This window comes from Anneissia japonica, unplaced genomic scaffold (assembly GCF_011630105.1).
Source record: "Anneissia japonica isolate Jap-2015-1 unplaced genomic scaffold, ASM1163010v1 scaffold8236_len642391_cov169, whole genome shotgun sequence".
Lineage (NCBI taxonomy): Eukaryota > Metazoa > Echinodermata > Crinoidea > Comatulida > Comatulidae > Anneissia > Anneissia japonica.
The window spans coordinates 603012-620690 of record NW_022757925.1 but is presented as its reverse complement, the minus strand read 5'-3'; the positions used below and the strand labels follow the sequence as shown (position 1 = coordinate 620690).

Genomic DNA, 17679 nt, shown 5'->3' with positions numbered 1-17679 from the left:
GTTGTCAATGGTCACACCAAGGTGCTTGTGAGAGGTTACAGATTGGATAGGAGTGTCATCTAAAAGAAGGTTGATTGAATGAATTGTATTCATAATTTTATGAGGAAATAAAGTTCCTACACAATGTAGTGGAGGATTACAGTAAATCATACATTTGACCATATTCATTCACTGGTTGTTACCTCTGCCAAGAAGGTTAAGGTTATGTATTCACCGCTCTGTCTGTCTGTCTGTTAGCAAGATTACACAAAAACTAAGGAATGGATCATTATAAAATTTAGTGGAATGGTACATAATAATTAAAGAAAAGATGAATAAATTTTGGGAAGAAAAGGTCAAAGAACAAGGTAAAAAAAAAATCATTTTCTTCACCCCTGAGAAAATTAATGGAATTGCCCATTATACAAAGCTTGCACATTGTTTGGTATACAGGAACAGGGCAAATATATGCACTATGGAGTGACTGCTCTAGTTTGATTGATTGATCAAGTGGTTTAAGTGAACTAGTGTCTCTTACCAAACCTGGGACTCTCCTGCAGATGTCTCATTATGGCAAAGATCCAGTTCCAACCAGGCAAGAATACCAGTATAGCTCCCTTGATCTCAAGTCCACAAATGTAGCCTATCAATGTATCAATCAGTTCAAAGTTCATCTCCTTTTCACTCATCATCCTCATTGCAATCTTTGTCTTCTCTGTGTAATCGCCTTTTATAGTTTTATTCATGTTTTCCTTTTCATAACAGGATGCAAAAAAAACATATTTTACCAGAGAAAGAAATGGCATTTAGTATCTTAAGCTGGGTTTCCATACAATTGCTACACGTCTATTACTGATAGCTTTTGTGATGTTGATTGGTCGGTCGAATCAGGGAGCCTTCCTGATTGCGTCGGGGACTGCTACACAGTACAACGATTGCACTGAAAACACTGTATGACAGTGTAGCGATTTTATGGAAATCAAGCTTTGATTTCATAACTTCATATTAAGACATTGGAATACAAAAAGATAAACTAATTTAATCTTTTTATCTATTATTTAATAAAAAAAAAAAAGCTGCAAATTAAGTAAACTTATCACTAGATAGAATGGATCATAAAAATTGATATTATATAATTGCATACATATACATGTTAAATTATTATATATTCTTATTGTGTCATTTCTAACAATGGAATATTAATATCTAGAATAAACCATACATTGTACGATTTATATTGTTTTATAATAAAATATCAAAAGGTGAAAACGAAGTAGAAGATAATAAACCATATCTTACATCATCCTCGGCTTCGTCATCACTATCATCCTGATTTTTGCGCTTTTTCCTTGAATTTTGAGATGGAACAAAACCCAGCATCTGGACAATATCTTCCAAGAAATATTCTGTCAATATTTAAAAAATACATCAGGTCAACTAAACTGCAAATAATTTCTCATTTCATATTCCTATTTCTGTCCATAATCTAAGAACACAGTACAATCTTCCAATAGTGTAGTTTGTAGGCAGTTACAATTAGGACTAAAATTCTACATTCCATTTGCTTATGACATTAGGAAAGGTGCGGAGGATTTAATGCTCGGTGAGATTGTCTAAACTGTTGTTCTATAATCCAAGGCACAATCCCAACAAAAGATAATAAAATGTCCTAACCTTGTACAGAATATGCTCTTCCTTGAACTTCAAGAACTGGACAATCACCAAAGTAATTGCTAAAAAGCTTGATGTCAATTGTGGCTGACATTAGAATGATTCGCAGATCTGGATTGGCTTTGGACATTTCACGCAACACAACTAACAAGAAATCAGTCTGCAGGAAAAAGAATCAAGGGCCATGTTAATCAAAATATAATTATGATGATGGATAGATAAATTTAAATACGAGTGTCATAAGTAAGTTGTAATTATCTCTTACATTTAAATCACGCTCATGAATTTCATCAACGACGACATGGGAAATACCACGCAGTCCAGCTTCCAACTTTCTCAGCAGTGTACCTGTAAAACAGAGCAAGTAAAAGCTTGTCAACATTTAATTAAAACGATATTATAATCAAGATAAGACTATAGAAGAAATGTGTGGAAATTATTTTTTAGCCTTTATCCATGTAACACTGATAATGCACATCAAATAAATATCATATTTTTAAATGTGTACTCACCAACTGTCAAAAACATGATGGATCCCATAGGTCTAGGCTTGATGGAATCGAATCTGACTGAGTAGCCTGTACTGTATCCTAGTTCCTCAGCACGTTCTGAGGCTACACGCTCTGCCACCGAGACAGCACTGATACGACGTGGCTATAGAACAGGCAAAAATAAGTCATGAATACCGGTTATCAATTAAAAATACTGTTGCTACTTCACTGTAATTCAAATACATTAAAATTCAATACATTGAAATATAAATATATAACTTTACAGTAATTTAATTATTATTGATCGATATAACACATGACAACAGCACTTTTAAGACTAACTTGTATAAAATTTATTTTAGCTTTTGTCCACACAGTGGACATTTATTATATCTATAACAGAATAACAGGGCTACAATTTTTATTATGAATTGATAAATTGTATATGTAATATTTCTTCCAGTATAAAAATCCATCAGTTGGAAGTCCTAACTTCTTCTCGAGTCTGTACGTAGCTAGTGTGTATGATCTTGCTTACGTAGTGTGGTGTAAGGACTTGCAGGTAGGACACTTGACATGGGCCGTGACGTAAACGCTCATTCTGTGGACAGACAGGGGGCTGAAATTGACCAATCTTTAAAGTGCACACGACCCAAATGTGTACACTGGACCTACGGTTTAGAGTTCCTATCCGGGAAGACTTGTTCCACCACCGGAACCATAGGCGAGCGTACCATTTGAACCAGCGCCAATGTTATGATTGTGTCGCAGTTCCCCTGTCTTAACTGCTCTGCCAATCGACTCACCTAGTCATAACTGAATGATGTATAGAGCAGGAGGTAAACAAAACGTGAATGTTCCTACCTGGGTGACAACAATGTTGCAGAAGGCACCTTTACCAGAACGAATGTAGTCATCAAGAATGAACTGAGGTACTTGTGTGGTCTTGCCACATCCTGTGGCACCTCTGATGATCACCACTCTATTACGCTGGATCTCATCCAAAATCATCCTTTGAGCTTTGAAGATTGGAAGAGACTCGCGACCTTCCATGCTCTGAAATTCCAAAAACGTCAAATACTTACAAACAAAAAGTACATATATTTCGGCTTGTAGCAGAGGCAAAATAGATAAAATTAGACAGATGCCCTTTTGAAATAAAAAATATTGCTCTTCTATGGTATATAAATGCCCATCAAAGATTTTATGGGAACCATTTTCGATGGACAATGAGAAAGACTTTTGCTATTCCTTCTTTATTATTACTGACTTTTGGAAAATTTGAATCTATTTGAAGAAAAAAATTAATTATAATCGCACATAGAAGATTATTTGAATTATAATAAGAATAACAATAATAGCAATAATATAAATAAACATAAGAATAATAATAACAACAATAAGACTTACAAAGCGCACATATCCACTGCAGTAATGCTCAAGGCAAGCATTAATATTATACACTTTATAAAGACTATTATTATATTTTTTTAGGTTCACATGATTGTAGTCCTATTTAATAAAAATTCTACATTTCACAGAAACAACTGAATTGCAAAGAATATAATTGTACAAATAAATGAAATTTATTAATTATTGCCCAAATTCAAAATAAAGTACACTAATTATGAAAATATGACTTGTTAATTTTGATAACTGTTCTTTATTCTAACTTACTCGAATATACTCTGGTTTCTGAGTGTGCATATTGGCATTGTTTAAAAGATCTTGACTCACTTGGTCTAATGTCATCTGAAACAACAATAATCAAACACATAACTTACTTTATTTAAGAAAGGTAATTTCTAATTTAAATAAAAATTGAGTGGGGATGTCCACTCTGACTAGTGGTGTAACTAACTTCACACTCACAAATTATGGAACCTTCAATGGGGAAGACCGCTGCCCCAGAGAACACCTGCGAGTGGACGCTCGAGGGCAGTGGTTGCATTTAGGTTCTTGACACAGTTCGCCTTCCAGTTCGAGACCACCTTGGGGACCAGAAAATTTGGGGGTGGTCTCGGGGTTTGGTCTCTAATTAGAGGGTTAGCTTTGTGTTCAAAGATTAATGATTGTTAGTTGGTTGTTTGGAATTGTGGTCTTGAATTATAGGGATCTCGGGATTAGAGGGGTCTAGAATTAGAGGGTGCACTGTAAAACACTAAAATGAGCATTTGGTGATGCATCATCGACCGAAGCACACACTCATCCAGATGCAGAACCGGTTATAACAGGCACCAGCATAGAATAGAAAAGAAAGTGAATTGGTCTTATAGCGTACATTACTCTATGTCAATGAAATACATAACTAGCTTCCTGGGTAGTATTCCAAATTAGTATACCTCATAAATATCAATTACATGTAGGTAATAACAGCATTTCATTGGTCAAATCTAATTGGTAAAAGGTATGGTAATTGTTACTGCTTCCCTGCAACTACCATACCCCTGCCTACATGTGAACTGTAACACATGTAACACAGATCAAAATGGCCAATAGTAATATAGATGGATGCTTTGCTGTTTAATATTTATGAGGTATAGTAAAACAAAAACAACATGGATTTATTGATAAAGTAGTGAATTCTATTTCTCGTGTTGTTGGATGATTGGGATTACCTCACTCCACTTTGTGTCAGTAGGTAGTCACATCATTGAACACTTTGAAGTAGAATTCAATTCAATACTTCACTCAAGAAGTCAAGTCATGTTGTATTTGCATACTTTTAGGTACTTTGTACCTAATTACTCAGGAGGGGAAGGAAACAAATTAAGGTAAACAATGTAATACTTACATAAGCAAGTGGTCCTTCATCAATGTTGCAATTCGACCAGGGGTTCCAATTAGCCTGAGGGGGAGACCAAGATACACCCCAGCAGCCCCTGGGTCCTTCAGGGTTTTCAAAGTCAGTATGGTTTGGGGCAGTCTTCAGTGATTGTGGTTCCTACAGGTATATGTTCATATGAAATATAATTGTCATTCATGTCATAATGGTCACAATGTTCACACAATGCAATGCAAACCTAAATTGTCACCAGTAGGTTACAGTTTGTACTACAGTAGAGTAGATTAACAAACAAGATTATATTACTAACCACAAGTTAGATTATTTTATACTCTCTTGTCTTAAAGGATTGCATTGTAATTTTAATATAGTGTATAAAATAAATAAATAAATATTATACAAGAATTAAAACAATTGCTGATAACGATCAAACAACTATAAACTTCCGATGAGAAAAACATGAAATTTTCACTGACAGATATTTTAACTAGGAAATCTATGTAAAGAATATAGTTAGAAATGAAAGTATTTTCCTAATTTTCAATTAAAAACTACCTAACTTAAATACACAGTATTTATTAATATTTTTTTAACCCAACAGAGATCTGTAATGATTTATGTATTTAAACAAGTATTCAATATAAAAGACAAAAATATAATGTACTTTCAACACTGTATTTCTATCAGTTTGAAAGTTTCAAAGTAAATAATGCAAACTGTATACACTGACCCCCTGCGGTGACTGCTGCACTGGCTGAAGGTTGAGGGCATTCAATGTAGTGTCCAAAATTTCCTCCACATCTGGCACAATATGTACAATGTAAGGGTCAAGCTATAAATCAGACAATTTATTAATTTATTATTGATAACAGATTTTTAATGTCATTTTTAAACAGCTTGTGATTCACTTACTGGACAGTGCTCTGGGGATGGAATGTACAGAATGCACATAGATCCTACTCAAAAACAAGATTCATGGTGGTACAGTAAGTAGCAACAAATTTCCAGACATTAACATTTACCTGAACGGTAGCCTTGTTTACAGTTTTCCAATTGACAGATGTAATAATAATACATGACAAACTATTCACATATCATTGAAAGTGTGATAAGGCATTTTAAGAATTGAAAATGTGTGACTTTTCAAAATATATAAAAGAAAATTTTGCTTCTATCATCAAAAAAAAAAAATCCTGTGTGTGATTGATTTAATATGTGGTTAAAATGAGGAATTTTACTTTATCATTTAATTAATTTTAAACATAAAGATACATATTATGTATGACTAAAGCCCTAATAAAGGTTCCTGTTGGATTATACTAGGTAAAGTCACAGAAAGTTAAGAAATAAATTATATATACTAAATGCTTGCAGTATACCACATAGATAGTTCTTAAACGAACTGTTGTTTTTTGTTGAGAATGTCTCAACATTTTGGTTGAGTTAACTGCTTCAATCGCCATCAGGAGGATGATATTTCCTGAGTCCAGAGAAATACTTATATGATGGGAAAGTGAGACTTGCAACTGATTAATTGAAAACTAAGTATCTGAGACTAGGTGTGAAAAGGCCAACGCCACAAAGCCAATATTTAGTCTGCGTGAGTGCGTGGGGCATGTCTACAAAGCCAAGACAGTGGCATAATTGTTACTAGCTTAGTTGAAGGAAAGCCAACAGAACAGCATGGTTTCCATGTGGTGAATAATGCGCTGCTTTGGTTTAACAAGTTTTTTTTATTAAAATTTAAATTAGAATAATATACGTACAGTTTCAGTTTTCTTGGGCTTTTTCTCGCCAGTAAATCCTTCAATCTGCTTGAGATGAAAAAGTTGTCTGACCAATGACAATGCACATGCGATTGATGCCGTCTTCTTGTTTGAACCATTTTCTCGAGCATGAATCGCTACAATTCATTTTAATGCAAATATATCACATAAATAGGTTATTACAATTACGTATGAACAGAAAAAACACAATGATAGTCAAGTTTTGGAATACAGCACCTAAAACTTAAAAAATACTTACATTTCCTGAGTGGCTTGATCAACACCGACAGCTCAGCTACAAAGCTCCTGATAAAACAAAAATAAAATCAATATGTTTATCAAATCATACATGTTTTATTGCAATATCTATATACAAATTCAGCTTCATATTCATTCAAAATCAGTGAATTGGTTTGTTTTCTTTCGTGTAACTTAAGTGCATAGAGACCATGTAGTATGCGCTTTACAAGTCCCAAACCATTACCATTAGAATGATGCAGAGTACCTAGATTACAAAGTTTAAACTATGAGTGATTCTGTTCAACAAGCCCATGCAAAAAATAACATGTAAATGCTAAATACAGTAGAACCCCTCCATTGGGACACCCCTATTAAGGGGACACATTTTCGACCGCAAAATGAGGGACAGTATATCTTTTAACACTACGGCCAAACCCTATTTGGGGGAACCACATTAAGGGGACACTTTTTTTGGTCCTGAAGGCGTCCCCTTGATGGGGGTTCTACTGTAATATAATGTAGCCTGGTTTCCATCAAATCGTTACACGCTATGGCAGACAGCTGGCACTGAGTTCATTGGTCAGTCAAATCGATTGTGTAAGCGACAGTACGCAGTGTAATAATTGCAGTGACAAACTGAAGCGACAGTGTAGCGATCCTACGGAAATCAGGTTTAACTCTGTAACAGCCTGAGTGGTACAGCAAGTAGAAGCTTTTGTTCCTAGAAACTTTGACCATTAAATTCAAATAACTCTTAATATAATAAAAATTATGAAAAAAAAAAACCAACCTGATCATTGAAAGAAACACCATCCAGTAACCATGGTAACCTCACAAGGCAATATTGTTTGTAACTAACCAGAATATAAGAAAAATGACACAGATAATTACTATATGCCTCTATAAGCCAATAAGGGCAGCCATCTAGGATCACGTGATTGCAGCCTTCATTGTGTTTTAGAGCTTTAGATAGATATACATCATCTGTGTCAAATCTCATATATATTCATATTCAGTCAGTAGAACTCTGTAGAATGCTCCAGACTACAGACTTCTATTCAACAAGTTATTGAATATTTATGATTACTCATAAATATTCATAAATTTTATCTATTCTTGAAAAAAGTAAATTTTTTGAAGAAAAGAATGTTCAAGTATTATTCCTTTGATTGAGTTATTAGATATATGGCTTTGATGAATATTCATGAGTTCTTTCTAGAACTCATGAATATTCATCAGTTTCAACATCCAAAACTATATCAAAAGGAACATCAAATTTTCTGATTTCAAGCCTTGTAGGATTACCATGGTAGTAACAAACATATACAAACACACAACTGTAGCGACAAAATGTCTTATGAACAAAATCACGCTATTATATAAATGTACAATTTTTTTCTGCTTATAGTATAACAATATAGATATATAGGCAACTAAATACTTTAATTATAATTTTACTGTAATATTCTAATTGCACATTAACATTAATTACAAGCACATTCCTCATAAAAGGTTTGTAGAAGCCGTTATATGGCCTTGTGCTTGGAGACCCCAAAAGTTGCAGTTCAACACACCCTACAATGTGAGAATGCTAAGTTATTGGGAAAACAGTAGGTTTACAGTCACCATCAATGAAAAGGACACAAACACTCTCAAAATTCTGGCATTACAGGAAATATAGCATATAAAATTCTTACATTCAACACAGGTCAAGGCAAGTTCCTTAATTTCTCAGGTATAAGCCCACCCTTCTGAACATGAAATTGAATCGGTTTTGGTAGGTGGGCTTATACCGGGAAGTTCCCCTTTTTAAACTGACAGAATGCCCTACAACTTAAAGGAATGGTCAATTAAAAAAAAAGCAATTATTCAACACTGCATGTCCAATGTAAGGCCAATTGATATTTTTTTTAATAGAGATTTACAAGTCTGCTGAAATATTCAACAATGTTATACCCCAAGTTTTTGCCCACGTAAACGCTGGCAAATTAAATAGGATGCAAAAAGTAGGGGGGGCTTATACCCGCGGTATACAAATACCGGATTACTACGGTAGTGATTCTCACATGTCTTGTATAATCCATCTTATTTTTAATTCTTACGCCCGTATTCTTAAAACAAACTTTAGTCGAACTTCGATCTAGAACTTCATTTAGTGCTAGTTGCATCTTTAACTTCAATTTGTATTCACAAACAATGTAGTCGAAGTTTTAACTACGACTAAATCAAGTCCTAGGTTTAGTTCAACTGAAGACGACTGGCAAGCCACGACTATCAAACTAATCAATGAAAAGGGCAAACTTTAATAGCAGACGAAATTTTAGAGATCCGGTAACGCGGATGAATATTAAGCTGCCGTCTGTGGTTCAAAAACGTATTTCCTCATAATTCATAATAGACCATCATTCCCTTAATTAATTTTCTATAATAATAACTATATTAGTTGTTAACATATTACAATAGAGAATTTGAACAGACATTGAAAATTTGCTTTCTTTGGAGAACTATTATAGTTGAGCCAGAGCGAGGGCGGCACCATCTTTGTTGTTGTTATTATTGTGAAGTTATGTGATCGCAACGCGAGAGGATTTCGTGCAAATCAGGAACTATAGCATGTGGCTAGCAAAACATGTTAATTTCTCCTCCTGGAAGCTAAACTTGATGTCTCTTTTGTTTAACACACCGAAGATATATCAAACATGCGTAACAATCGTTTTTATTCGTTTCACTTTATCGTGAGTTACAAAAAACACGTTTTTAGTGGGGTAAATATTTCAAGTCGGCGATTTAGCCTGACCCTAGGCTGACTAAAAAAATCGGCCTGCGGAGGTATCATTTTAGTCGAGGTTCACGTCATTTAGTCGTAGTGCTAGTCGAAGTTCGTTTTAAGAATACGAAATGACGTAATTTAAAGTTTTAGCTCGAACTACGACTAAAGTTCGTTTTAAGAATACCGAGGTTAGTCATTCTTAGTTGATGGGTAGTCAGCAGGTGCATTGAGTATTCAGCACTTTGGAAAAAACCAACACAACCTGAAAATGGAAATAACACCCCTGCCCATAAAAATTACCTGGTTTCCCCTGAATCAGGAATGGTAAATGTCTAGTTTCATAAGGCAAATCGATTAGAAAATTGTTTTTAATGGCAGAAAGAAGCCTTGTAAAAGATGACTACCAGTACCAATAATTTCCTTACATAGTACATACAGCAGCACACCCGCACTTGACATAAACAAACCCGCTCGTATATATACACATACACCTTCTTGTATACACTACCTATTGTGATCAGGGCCTACAGTGCTGTACTTGTAATCTGCTGGTAACTTATTTACTTGTAAGTACTGATGAAGACGAGATTTGGCATTGGCCAATGTCCAGTTTCCATGGATACTAGAATTTATGTCAATACTCTCAGACTATTAAAAAAAAACAAAAATGAATACAGAAAAACATGAATTAAAATGAAAAACAGTTATCACAATGAAAAGAAATCAACATTTAAAATATTTATACTGGGAAAACAATTATTATTAGAAGAAAAATAATGGTAAAAAAACAATGTTTTGACACCATGATGGACACTCATTATCAAGTTCAAATAATGAGGTATACAGGACACAACTGCAACTTTTCATCTATAAAACTTTTGCTGTAAACTAGAATGTCAAAGTTCGTAACAATGGGATATTAATCCCCCAAGTCAGATAAAGAGCTCAGTTTGGACAGACAATTATTGCATCATATTGGAAATTTTGTTACTACAAATCTTCCTTTAGAAGAGCATCATAAGTGTACTTGCCTCTTCGAGTCGTCTCTTCTCTCCTTGTCTATCAAAGAAGCCCATCTGGTAACTAGGTACCCCACCTGATGCACCACTGCCCATTTGAGATGGACCGGCTGACATGTCATATCCCATCTGACGGTTGCTTTTCATTCCACTTTCTGAATAACCTGTTTATACCAACATTAGTAGTGTAATATTTTTTAATAAAGCATCTAAGATACAAGTAGGAATGAAATAATGTGTCCAGGGAAAGTGTTCATGTACGAGAGGTGGTCGCTTTAAACGAGAGTACACATCAAGTGAGGCCAAAATAGTAGTATGTAATCATCACTATTTATTAGGTTTTGTAATATAGCCCCCAAACATTGAAAACATATGGGGACTTAAAAACATCAAAACCTTGGTTACAGGCAAAGTTTACTGGCCTTAGATATTCAAATAGAACAATGTATAGATCTGATATTTAAAGACCAACTGAAAATAATACTCAAACAAAAAAAATATACAGAACCTAACAGACATAATTGTATGGTACAGAATGCTAGTTGTAATCTAATAAAGTGAAAGTCATTACTTGAAATCACCTACAGACAACTTGTGTTTGGTGGAAAAAATATTTCTTGACATCAGAGACTCATTTACCGGGGGTAAAATACGACAGATAAATCCAATTTTACGCCCAAAAGCTAACGTATCAAATTCAGTGAATAAATGGGAAACGAAACAGGCTTTTGGTAAGTGGTCACTTAAAAGAGGTGGTCGCATACAAGAGGTTGTTGAACAGAGAAGTTCAACAGTTAAAATAATCTCAAATGACTTCCTCATAAATGTTTACCTAGCTCAGCCTGTATTGCAACATGAGGTGCTACAGCTACTCCATCTGGGAGTTCTGCTGGCCCTGAACCACCATCATTTGGATTTTGGGCATCTAAAGAGCTTGTCAACTGAACAAAACAATAAAACTGTGTTACCAGGTTAGTTCATAATCATAATAATTTAATAGCTGTGAAATGTTGTTTTTATAATCTTTATACTTTTATATTATTTTTAATGATATATTATATTTGTTTGATAATTACTGAATAGGAGTGGTATTCTGACACATGTAATAGAAATTAAGTTTACTTAGAGACACGACCCACCCATCCAGCTATGCATTTGATTGGCGATAAAGAATAAATATGATTATTCAAGTTAGTAACATTAAAAAAGAGATATAAAACAAAAAGACAGTAACTCTGAAAAGAGACAGAGACATTTTGAGATTCAACACTTCGATCTATTTTATCATTTTCAAGAATACTAGTGAGAAAATCTCACCCATCCATATATGTTTACAATATTTACAGAAAGCAAATAAAAACCAACCAATCAGATTAAAATCAAAGTTATAACTAGCCAATTAAAAATGAGGTAATTATAAAATGAGGTGTGTCTTATATTAAGTATATCACTTATTATTGTGAATAAACAATGAATAATCAACAATTATTCAACAATAGTATAGAAGCCTGGGAATGCTGGCTGAATGAAAGTCTCATGACAAGAGATATAATATAAGAGATATAATATAAAAGCTGAACATGTCACCTGAACTGCTGGCACCTCTGACTCTTTCAAAACACCTGTACGTACTAGGTATTGCAAGAAGTCATTAGCAGCGTTGGTTTGGGCATCTTTCTTGGTTGTTGAATTCCCACAACCTGTGTAGCTGAATCCAGCAACTCGTACCTTTCAAATAAAAAGATACAGTATTTAAACACTAAATATTAATTGTCATAATAATGATAAATAATAAGAATAGTGGAGATTTGTATATAGCACCGGTATTCATCAAACAAGATGTTCATGGTGCTTGACATCTGGACTAGGAACTCCATCAATGACTTTCTTCACCCCTAATAGTCCCTTTGAGTCTGTGTTACCCGGTAACCTGGTACCACCAACTCTCGTCGCCCACCACAGGGGCTGTCTGAAATGGGGTCTTAATAGTGTAAATGAGGCACTGTGTACACTGGCTGCATGGTTTATAGTCCTTATACAAGAAGACTTGTTCTACCACCAGAACCATAAGCGAGCGTACCATTCAAACCAGCACCGATATTATGGCTGTAAGTTGCGGTGCCCTTGCTAACCGCTCGGCCATTCGACTCGCAAGTGTGGACAATAAAGCAGACTAGTTGTTTTAGTTACTGGGACAGTAAAAGGGTTTCAATAAAAGAAAATGAATGCTACAGTATGTACAACAATATTCCATACATGATGCATTAACAGGAAAACACACAGGGGTTTCAGTTACTACTCTAGAATACATACATACTGTACATTACATCATTTATATCGTGCTATTTTATAGTATGCATTTTTTGTATTTATTTTACTAATATAGTGTGGCGATGAAATGCATCTAACAGAAGAAACCAGAAAGTGAGATGATGAAACCAAACACCACATAGTGCTGGAGTTTTGGTAGTGACCCAAACTAAGTACTATGGAAAGGAAAGAATGGGAAAATATAAGGTAAGTAAAGAAAAATCTATTGGAAAAGAAAGGAAAGGAAAGGGAAAAAAAGAAAAGATGTAGAAAATAAAAGAAAGAAAAAGGGATGGGGGAAGAAAATGTAAGGAAAAAATTACAGGGAAGTAAAGGAAAAGAGAGGCAAGTGGTAAGTATGAAAGAAAAGAAAGGAAAAGAAAAGAAAAGACATCAAAAAAAAGGAAGAAAAAGGTGAGTAAGGTAATAAGGTTAGGAATATAAACACATAACAATTGGGTAGATAAAAAAAAAATAAAATTACTGTATTTTTAAATTATTTAAAACTTAACATAGTATAATTGTATATTTATAGTTGATCATTCATTATTAGTGAAACTTTTAATAATTTATCCCACTCCCTGCTGTAAAGCGCATAGAGGAAATTTATATTATGTGCTATATAAGTTGACATTATTACTATTATTAATACCTACTTCACACATGAAGCGTTGACGATGCTTGGGACCCGATGGTCGTACATCATACTGTGGTACAGCTTTCTGCTTACAGCACCACTGATAAAAGAAATTCTTAACCTCTGCTGCCATAGGAATGTCACTGCAACTAATTATAAGAAAATATTAAGTAAATGTTAACAAAATATTACAAATAAAATTAAGGATGTTAAGAACAATAGCAACTGCTCACTGGTCCGCGCATTCCTCCACGCTTACAGTAAATACAGTACAGGCGCAAGTTATTATATTGGATTTTTTGGAAGAGCTAATAAGATAGAAATTTTTTAATAATTATAATATTTATTTGTACAAACAAAAAATTTAAAATAGAAAAATAAAATGCCTTTTAAAATTAAAAAAAAAATTGAATACCAAGACCCAATTTGAACTCACAACCTTTGGTCCTTTCGAACACATCCTTAACCGATCGCGCCATCCATGTGACGTGCCCTATTAGTGCTAATGGCAGAAATGTACTGATGAAACCCCTGTTTATATTTTGTAAGCATAGCGGAACCTGATTTTCTGTGACATAATGAAAGAAGGCAAAAGCAGGTCAAGAATTGGCGCAATAAATAATCACAAATTGCGTCATTTATATGTCTTTGTAATCGCAAAGTGGGCAAAGTGTGGCCCAACAGTGATTTTTTTTAAAAGCCCTACAGGTATGTGTGCCCGCCAAACATCTTTGGAAAGAAAACGACTTCTTTTTTACAGCCCGACACCGATCATCTGTAAAAAAACTAATATCAAAACTGAGAATAAAGTTGTATAAAAGCTGTGCATGAAAGTTTAAGGAAGCACACTGGAAACATCTGTTTGGTGTGCGGACCTTGGTGTTAAATCAAAAATTCACTTTGGCCCTCCGGCCAATTGTTAAGCCTACCCCTGCATTAGGGACTCTGCATTGAGTTCAATGTAAAGTTTCAACTTTCGTAAGCAGCGGTATATCGATTATTTTTTCTGTGGCTTGACAGAGTCAAAACAAAAGTTCTGAAGTCAGAGTTTTTTCAATGAAGAGTCATAAGAATTACTGTACTGTATAGAAATGTCAACAGAAAACCAGCCTTTAGCCTACCCTACCGAATTAAAAATGGCCTTGGAATTGAGTAAATCCACAGACCAGCTCCCAGGAGGAAAAACATTTTTTGATGTTAATTTTCTACACCCAATTACGGTACTGTACATTAAAAACTGTGATGATTTTATTAATATTTTATATGAATACCCAATGCCTGGTTTGAAAGTGGGCCCAATCACCCTGAAAATGGGGCCGATAGTCTTAGAAATGGGACAGATATTCTTGTGCGCCTGATTGTCAGACTTTAGGCCTTGGCAAAATCATTTCAGTCCATGACTGTCGTAATCATATGTTTATACTGTATACTACAGTATTTGTTGATGTTTGATGGTAATTATATTATTTAATTGCGATTTTTCTTATTAATATGTGTATGTAGGCCTAAACCCTACCTAGGGCTAGGTATGTTAAATAAATTTAGAATGCAATAATGAATTATTATTTCACCTTATTTCATATTCAAATCCACATTAAAAGCAAGTTACAGATCGTGGCCTAAGGCCAAATTGGTAGCAACTTTTACAAGGAACAAAAGGTCACATGCAAAATCCACTCAAAAAACAAAATAAAGATGTACAAGTGGAACAACTTGATTGTTCTAAGAGAGGGGAGCAATCACCAGGAAGACTAATGTGGGGGGGGGGGGGATTAAGAGATATTGAGTATTGAATATAATATGGTATGGGACTATTAGAAATCTTTTGGTTTTGCATTTAAGCTGTGAATAATTACTGTACTTCCATTGCGTAGACTTCTAACATGAGATTGTTTTCAGGTAGGGGAAATCAGATCAGCAGAATGATTAGTAAGAGAAAGGCCTTTAGCAAATTTGAGGCAGTGGGCTGCTCTCCTCTCATAGAGGGAATCCAAATTACAAAGAGTTGCATGTTCATAAGTCTGATAGTTCTTTCCTAAAATAATACGGCAAGCACGCTTCTGAGTAGCCTCAAGTTTTGCACTAAGTGTTTTAGTGATTCAAGTGTGCCAAATCACATCAGCATATTCGAGGACAGGTATTGTATCCAGTATAATAATTAGGACAAAAAGTTCAACTGTTCTCAGCTCAAATTTTTTAAGGTTATTAAGAATGAACATTTTCCTGAGTAAGTGGGCCCAAACCCAATAACAGGCCTGGCCTCTAGGTAGGCAGACCCGATCGTCTTTGCGTGTGCCCGATCACCCACACTTGTCGGGCCGATCGTCTTTAAAAGCACCCCATACCATTGTCTTGTGCGCCTGATCGTCTATCCAGCTGCCAAGTCTGAAAATTATAGTACAAATTGTAGTACCGATAAATAATAAATATAATAAGCCCCTCCTTAGGCAGGTGACCCCTAGGCACAGGCCTAGGCCCAATTTGAATGAAAATTTATTAACATTCATTACAAGTTCTTTTGTGTACAGGCAGGTTGGCCAAAATGATGTGGTTACGGATTAGCCAAAAGATGTGTACTGGTCGGCAAAAATTTGTGTACGGGTTCGCCAAAGGGTGTAGAATACGGTTTGACGTGGGTACGGGTTGGTTTGGGTACGGGTTAGCCAACACCTGTCTACAACATAGGCCTAGGCCCTAGCCTCTTCACTGCAGTAGGCCGTAGCCTCGGTCACCAGCCTGTGTACCTAGGCCTAGCCTAGGCTAGAGCAAGGAGAACGGACAAAGAGCACACACTGACACTGACAAACTAAATAGCAAATATATTGGTCCATCCTTCCTTTATACATTTGCTTCTTTGCAGAGCTAAATATAACAGGTACGGTATACAACAATAAAGATAATTCTTACCTTCAATTATTCAGTAGAAACAGAACGCCGTGGAGAGGCAGCAGTGTACCAATCTCTTCCTCCTAACCTAGCGGCAGAGGGCGCGATTCAATCGCAAATGTGAATTGTGAAGCCCATATACAAGCCAGACCTTCATAAGACCCCATAAAAAAAATTATTAGTTTATCACCCCCTCCCTCATCACTTTTGGAGAAATTCCGATTTTTTTTTTCAATCAACATATATTTTTATTTCAAACATTCGTTTTTCCATCTTTTTTCACTTAAAAAGCTCAGCATTTCTTGCAAATTATGTTTACTGGTACAACAAAAACATTTTTTTTTTAAATAAAAATTTGATTCCATTCTTAGGTCTTTTTATATGTGTCCCTAACCATTGAATTACCTGTGAACATCGCTAAATGAGGGCAGAGTTAGCAAAAAATAAATAAATAAATAAACTAGTAATTTGTTTTATGGGGCCTAACTAGGGGAAAGCATTGATTAATCAATTTTGTATGATTTTAAAGTTTCCATACGCTTTTGATTTGAGTTTAAAACATCTTCCTATTGTTGCTTTTGTAGTTTCTGTTTAAAATAGTCATTGTTACTTTTTTTTTTGTTATTCTCAAGTTTAAAAACATACAGTATTACTGTCATTGTTTTTGTAAAGCATTTCGGATGTGTCTATACAAAATATAAGGAAGTGATCAGAGACGTCCGGAGTAGATAATTTCAATATTAATGTGTTTGATTGTAATTTGAAAATATATTATCTATTATGGGCTGAGACTGAAAATTATCTAGGTGAGAAACTATATTCCCATCTGTCATGTTTTGGCTTATATCTAAGTTCATATCCCTACTACTGTATGCTAATTTTAATTTCAGACCAGCAGATTTAGAGCATAAAGTCAAAGAAATTGCAAAACTTATATTTCTGATTCTGGTTTATAAGGCTGTGCTAAATGACATTTTCAAAATGGGATGCGAAGTAAAACAAGTAAAGATGTCACCAAATTTGCATAATATGCAAATTAGTTTCCGCCATTGAAGTAAATTCAACAATAACTCTGCATCTAAGCATTTATTCATGACAAATAAATCGTCCAAACCATGTTTTCAA

At 34.7% G+C, this 17679-nt stretch overlaps 1 protein-coding gene across 2 annotated transcripts in view; it reads right to left on the bottom strand.

Annotated features, from left to right (window-relative positions):
• Window positions 1-16638, bottom strand: part of LOC117124942 (ATP-dependent RNA helicase A-like) — a 25422-nt gene extending 8784 nt beyond the window's left edge. Inside the window, exons 1-17 of one of the 2 annotated variants that reach the window (XM_033271282.1) lie at window positions 16576-16638; window positions 13688-13817; window positions 12309-12449; window positions 11554-11662; window positions 10734-10885; window positions 10211-10350; window positions 6952-6998; window positions 6693-6829; window positions 5657-5758; window positions 4936-5085; window positions 3819-3893; window positions 3006-3197; window positions 2163-2304; window positions 1916-1998; window positions 1654-1810; window positions 1279-1385; window positions 518-731 (exon numbers count right to left, since the gene is read on the bottom strand). In XM_033271282.1, the coding sequence (XP_033127173.1) occupies window positions 518-731; window positions 1279-1385; window positions 1654-1810; window positions 1916-1998; window positions 2163-2304; window positions 3006-3197; window positions 3819-3893; window positions 4936-5085; window positions 5657-5758; window positions 6693-6829; window positions 6952-6998; window positions 10211-10350; window positions 10734-10885; window positions 11554-11662; window positions 12309-12449; window positions 13688-13801 (2062 nt within the window). In that variant the 5' untranslated portion in view covers window positions 13802-13817; window positions 16576-16638. Of the gene's footprint in view, window positions 1-517; window positions 732-1278; window positions 1386-1653; window positions 1811-1915; window positions 1999-2162; window positions 2305-3005; window positions 3198-3818; window positions 3894-4935; window positions 5086-5656; window positions 5759-6692; window positions 6830-6951; window positions 6999-7722; window positions 7787-10210; window positions 10351-10733; window positions 10886-11553; window positions 11663-12308; window positions 12450-13687; window positions 13818-16575 lie in introns of those variants that run through there. The other variant, XM_033271283.1, reaches the window with a different exon arrangement.
• Between the last annotated feature and the right edge of the window lie 1041 nt (window positions 16639-17679).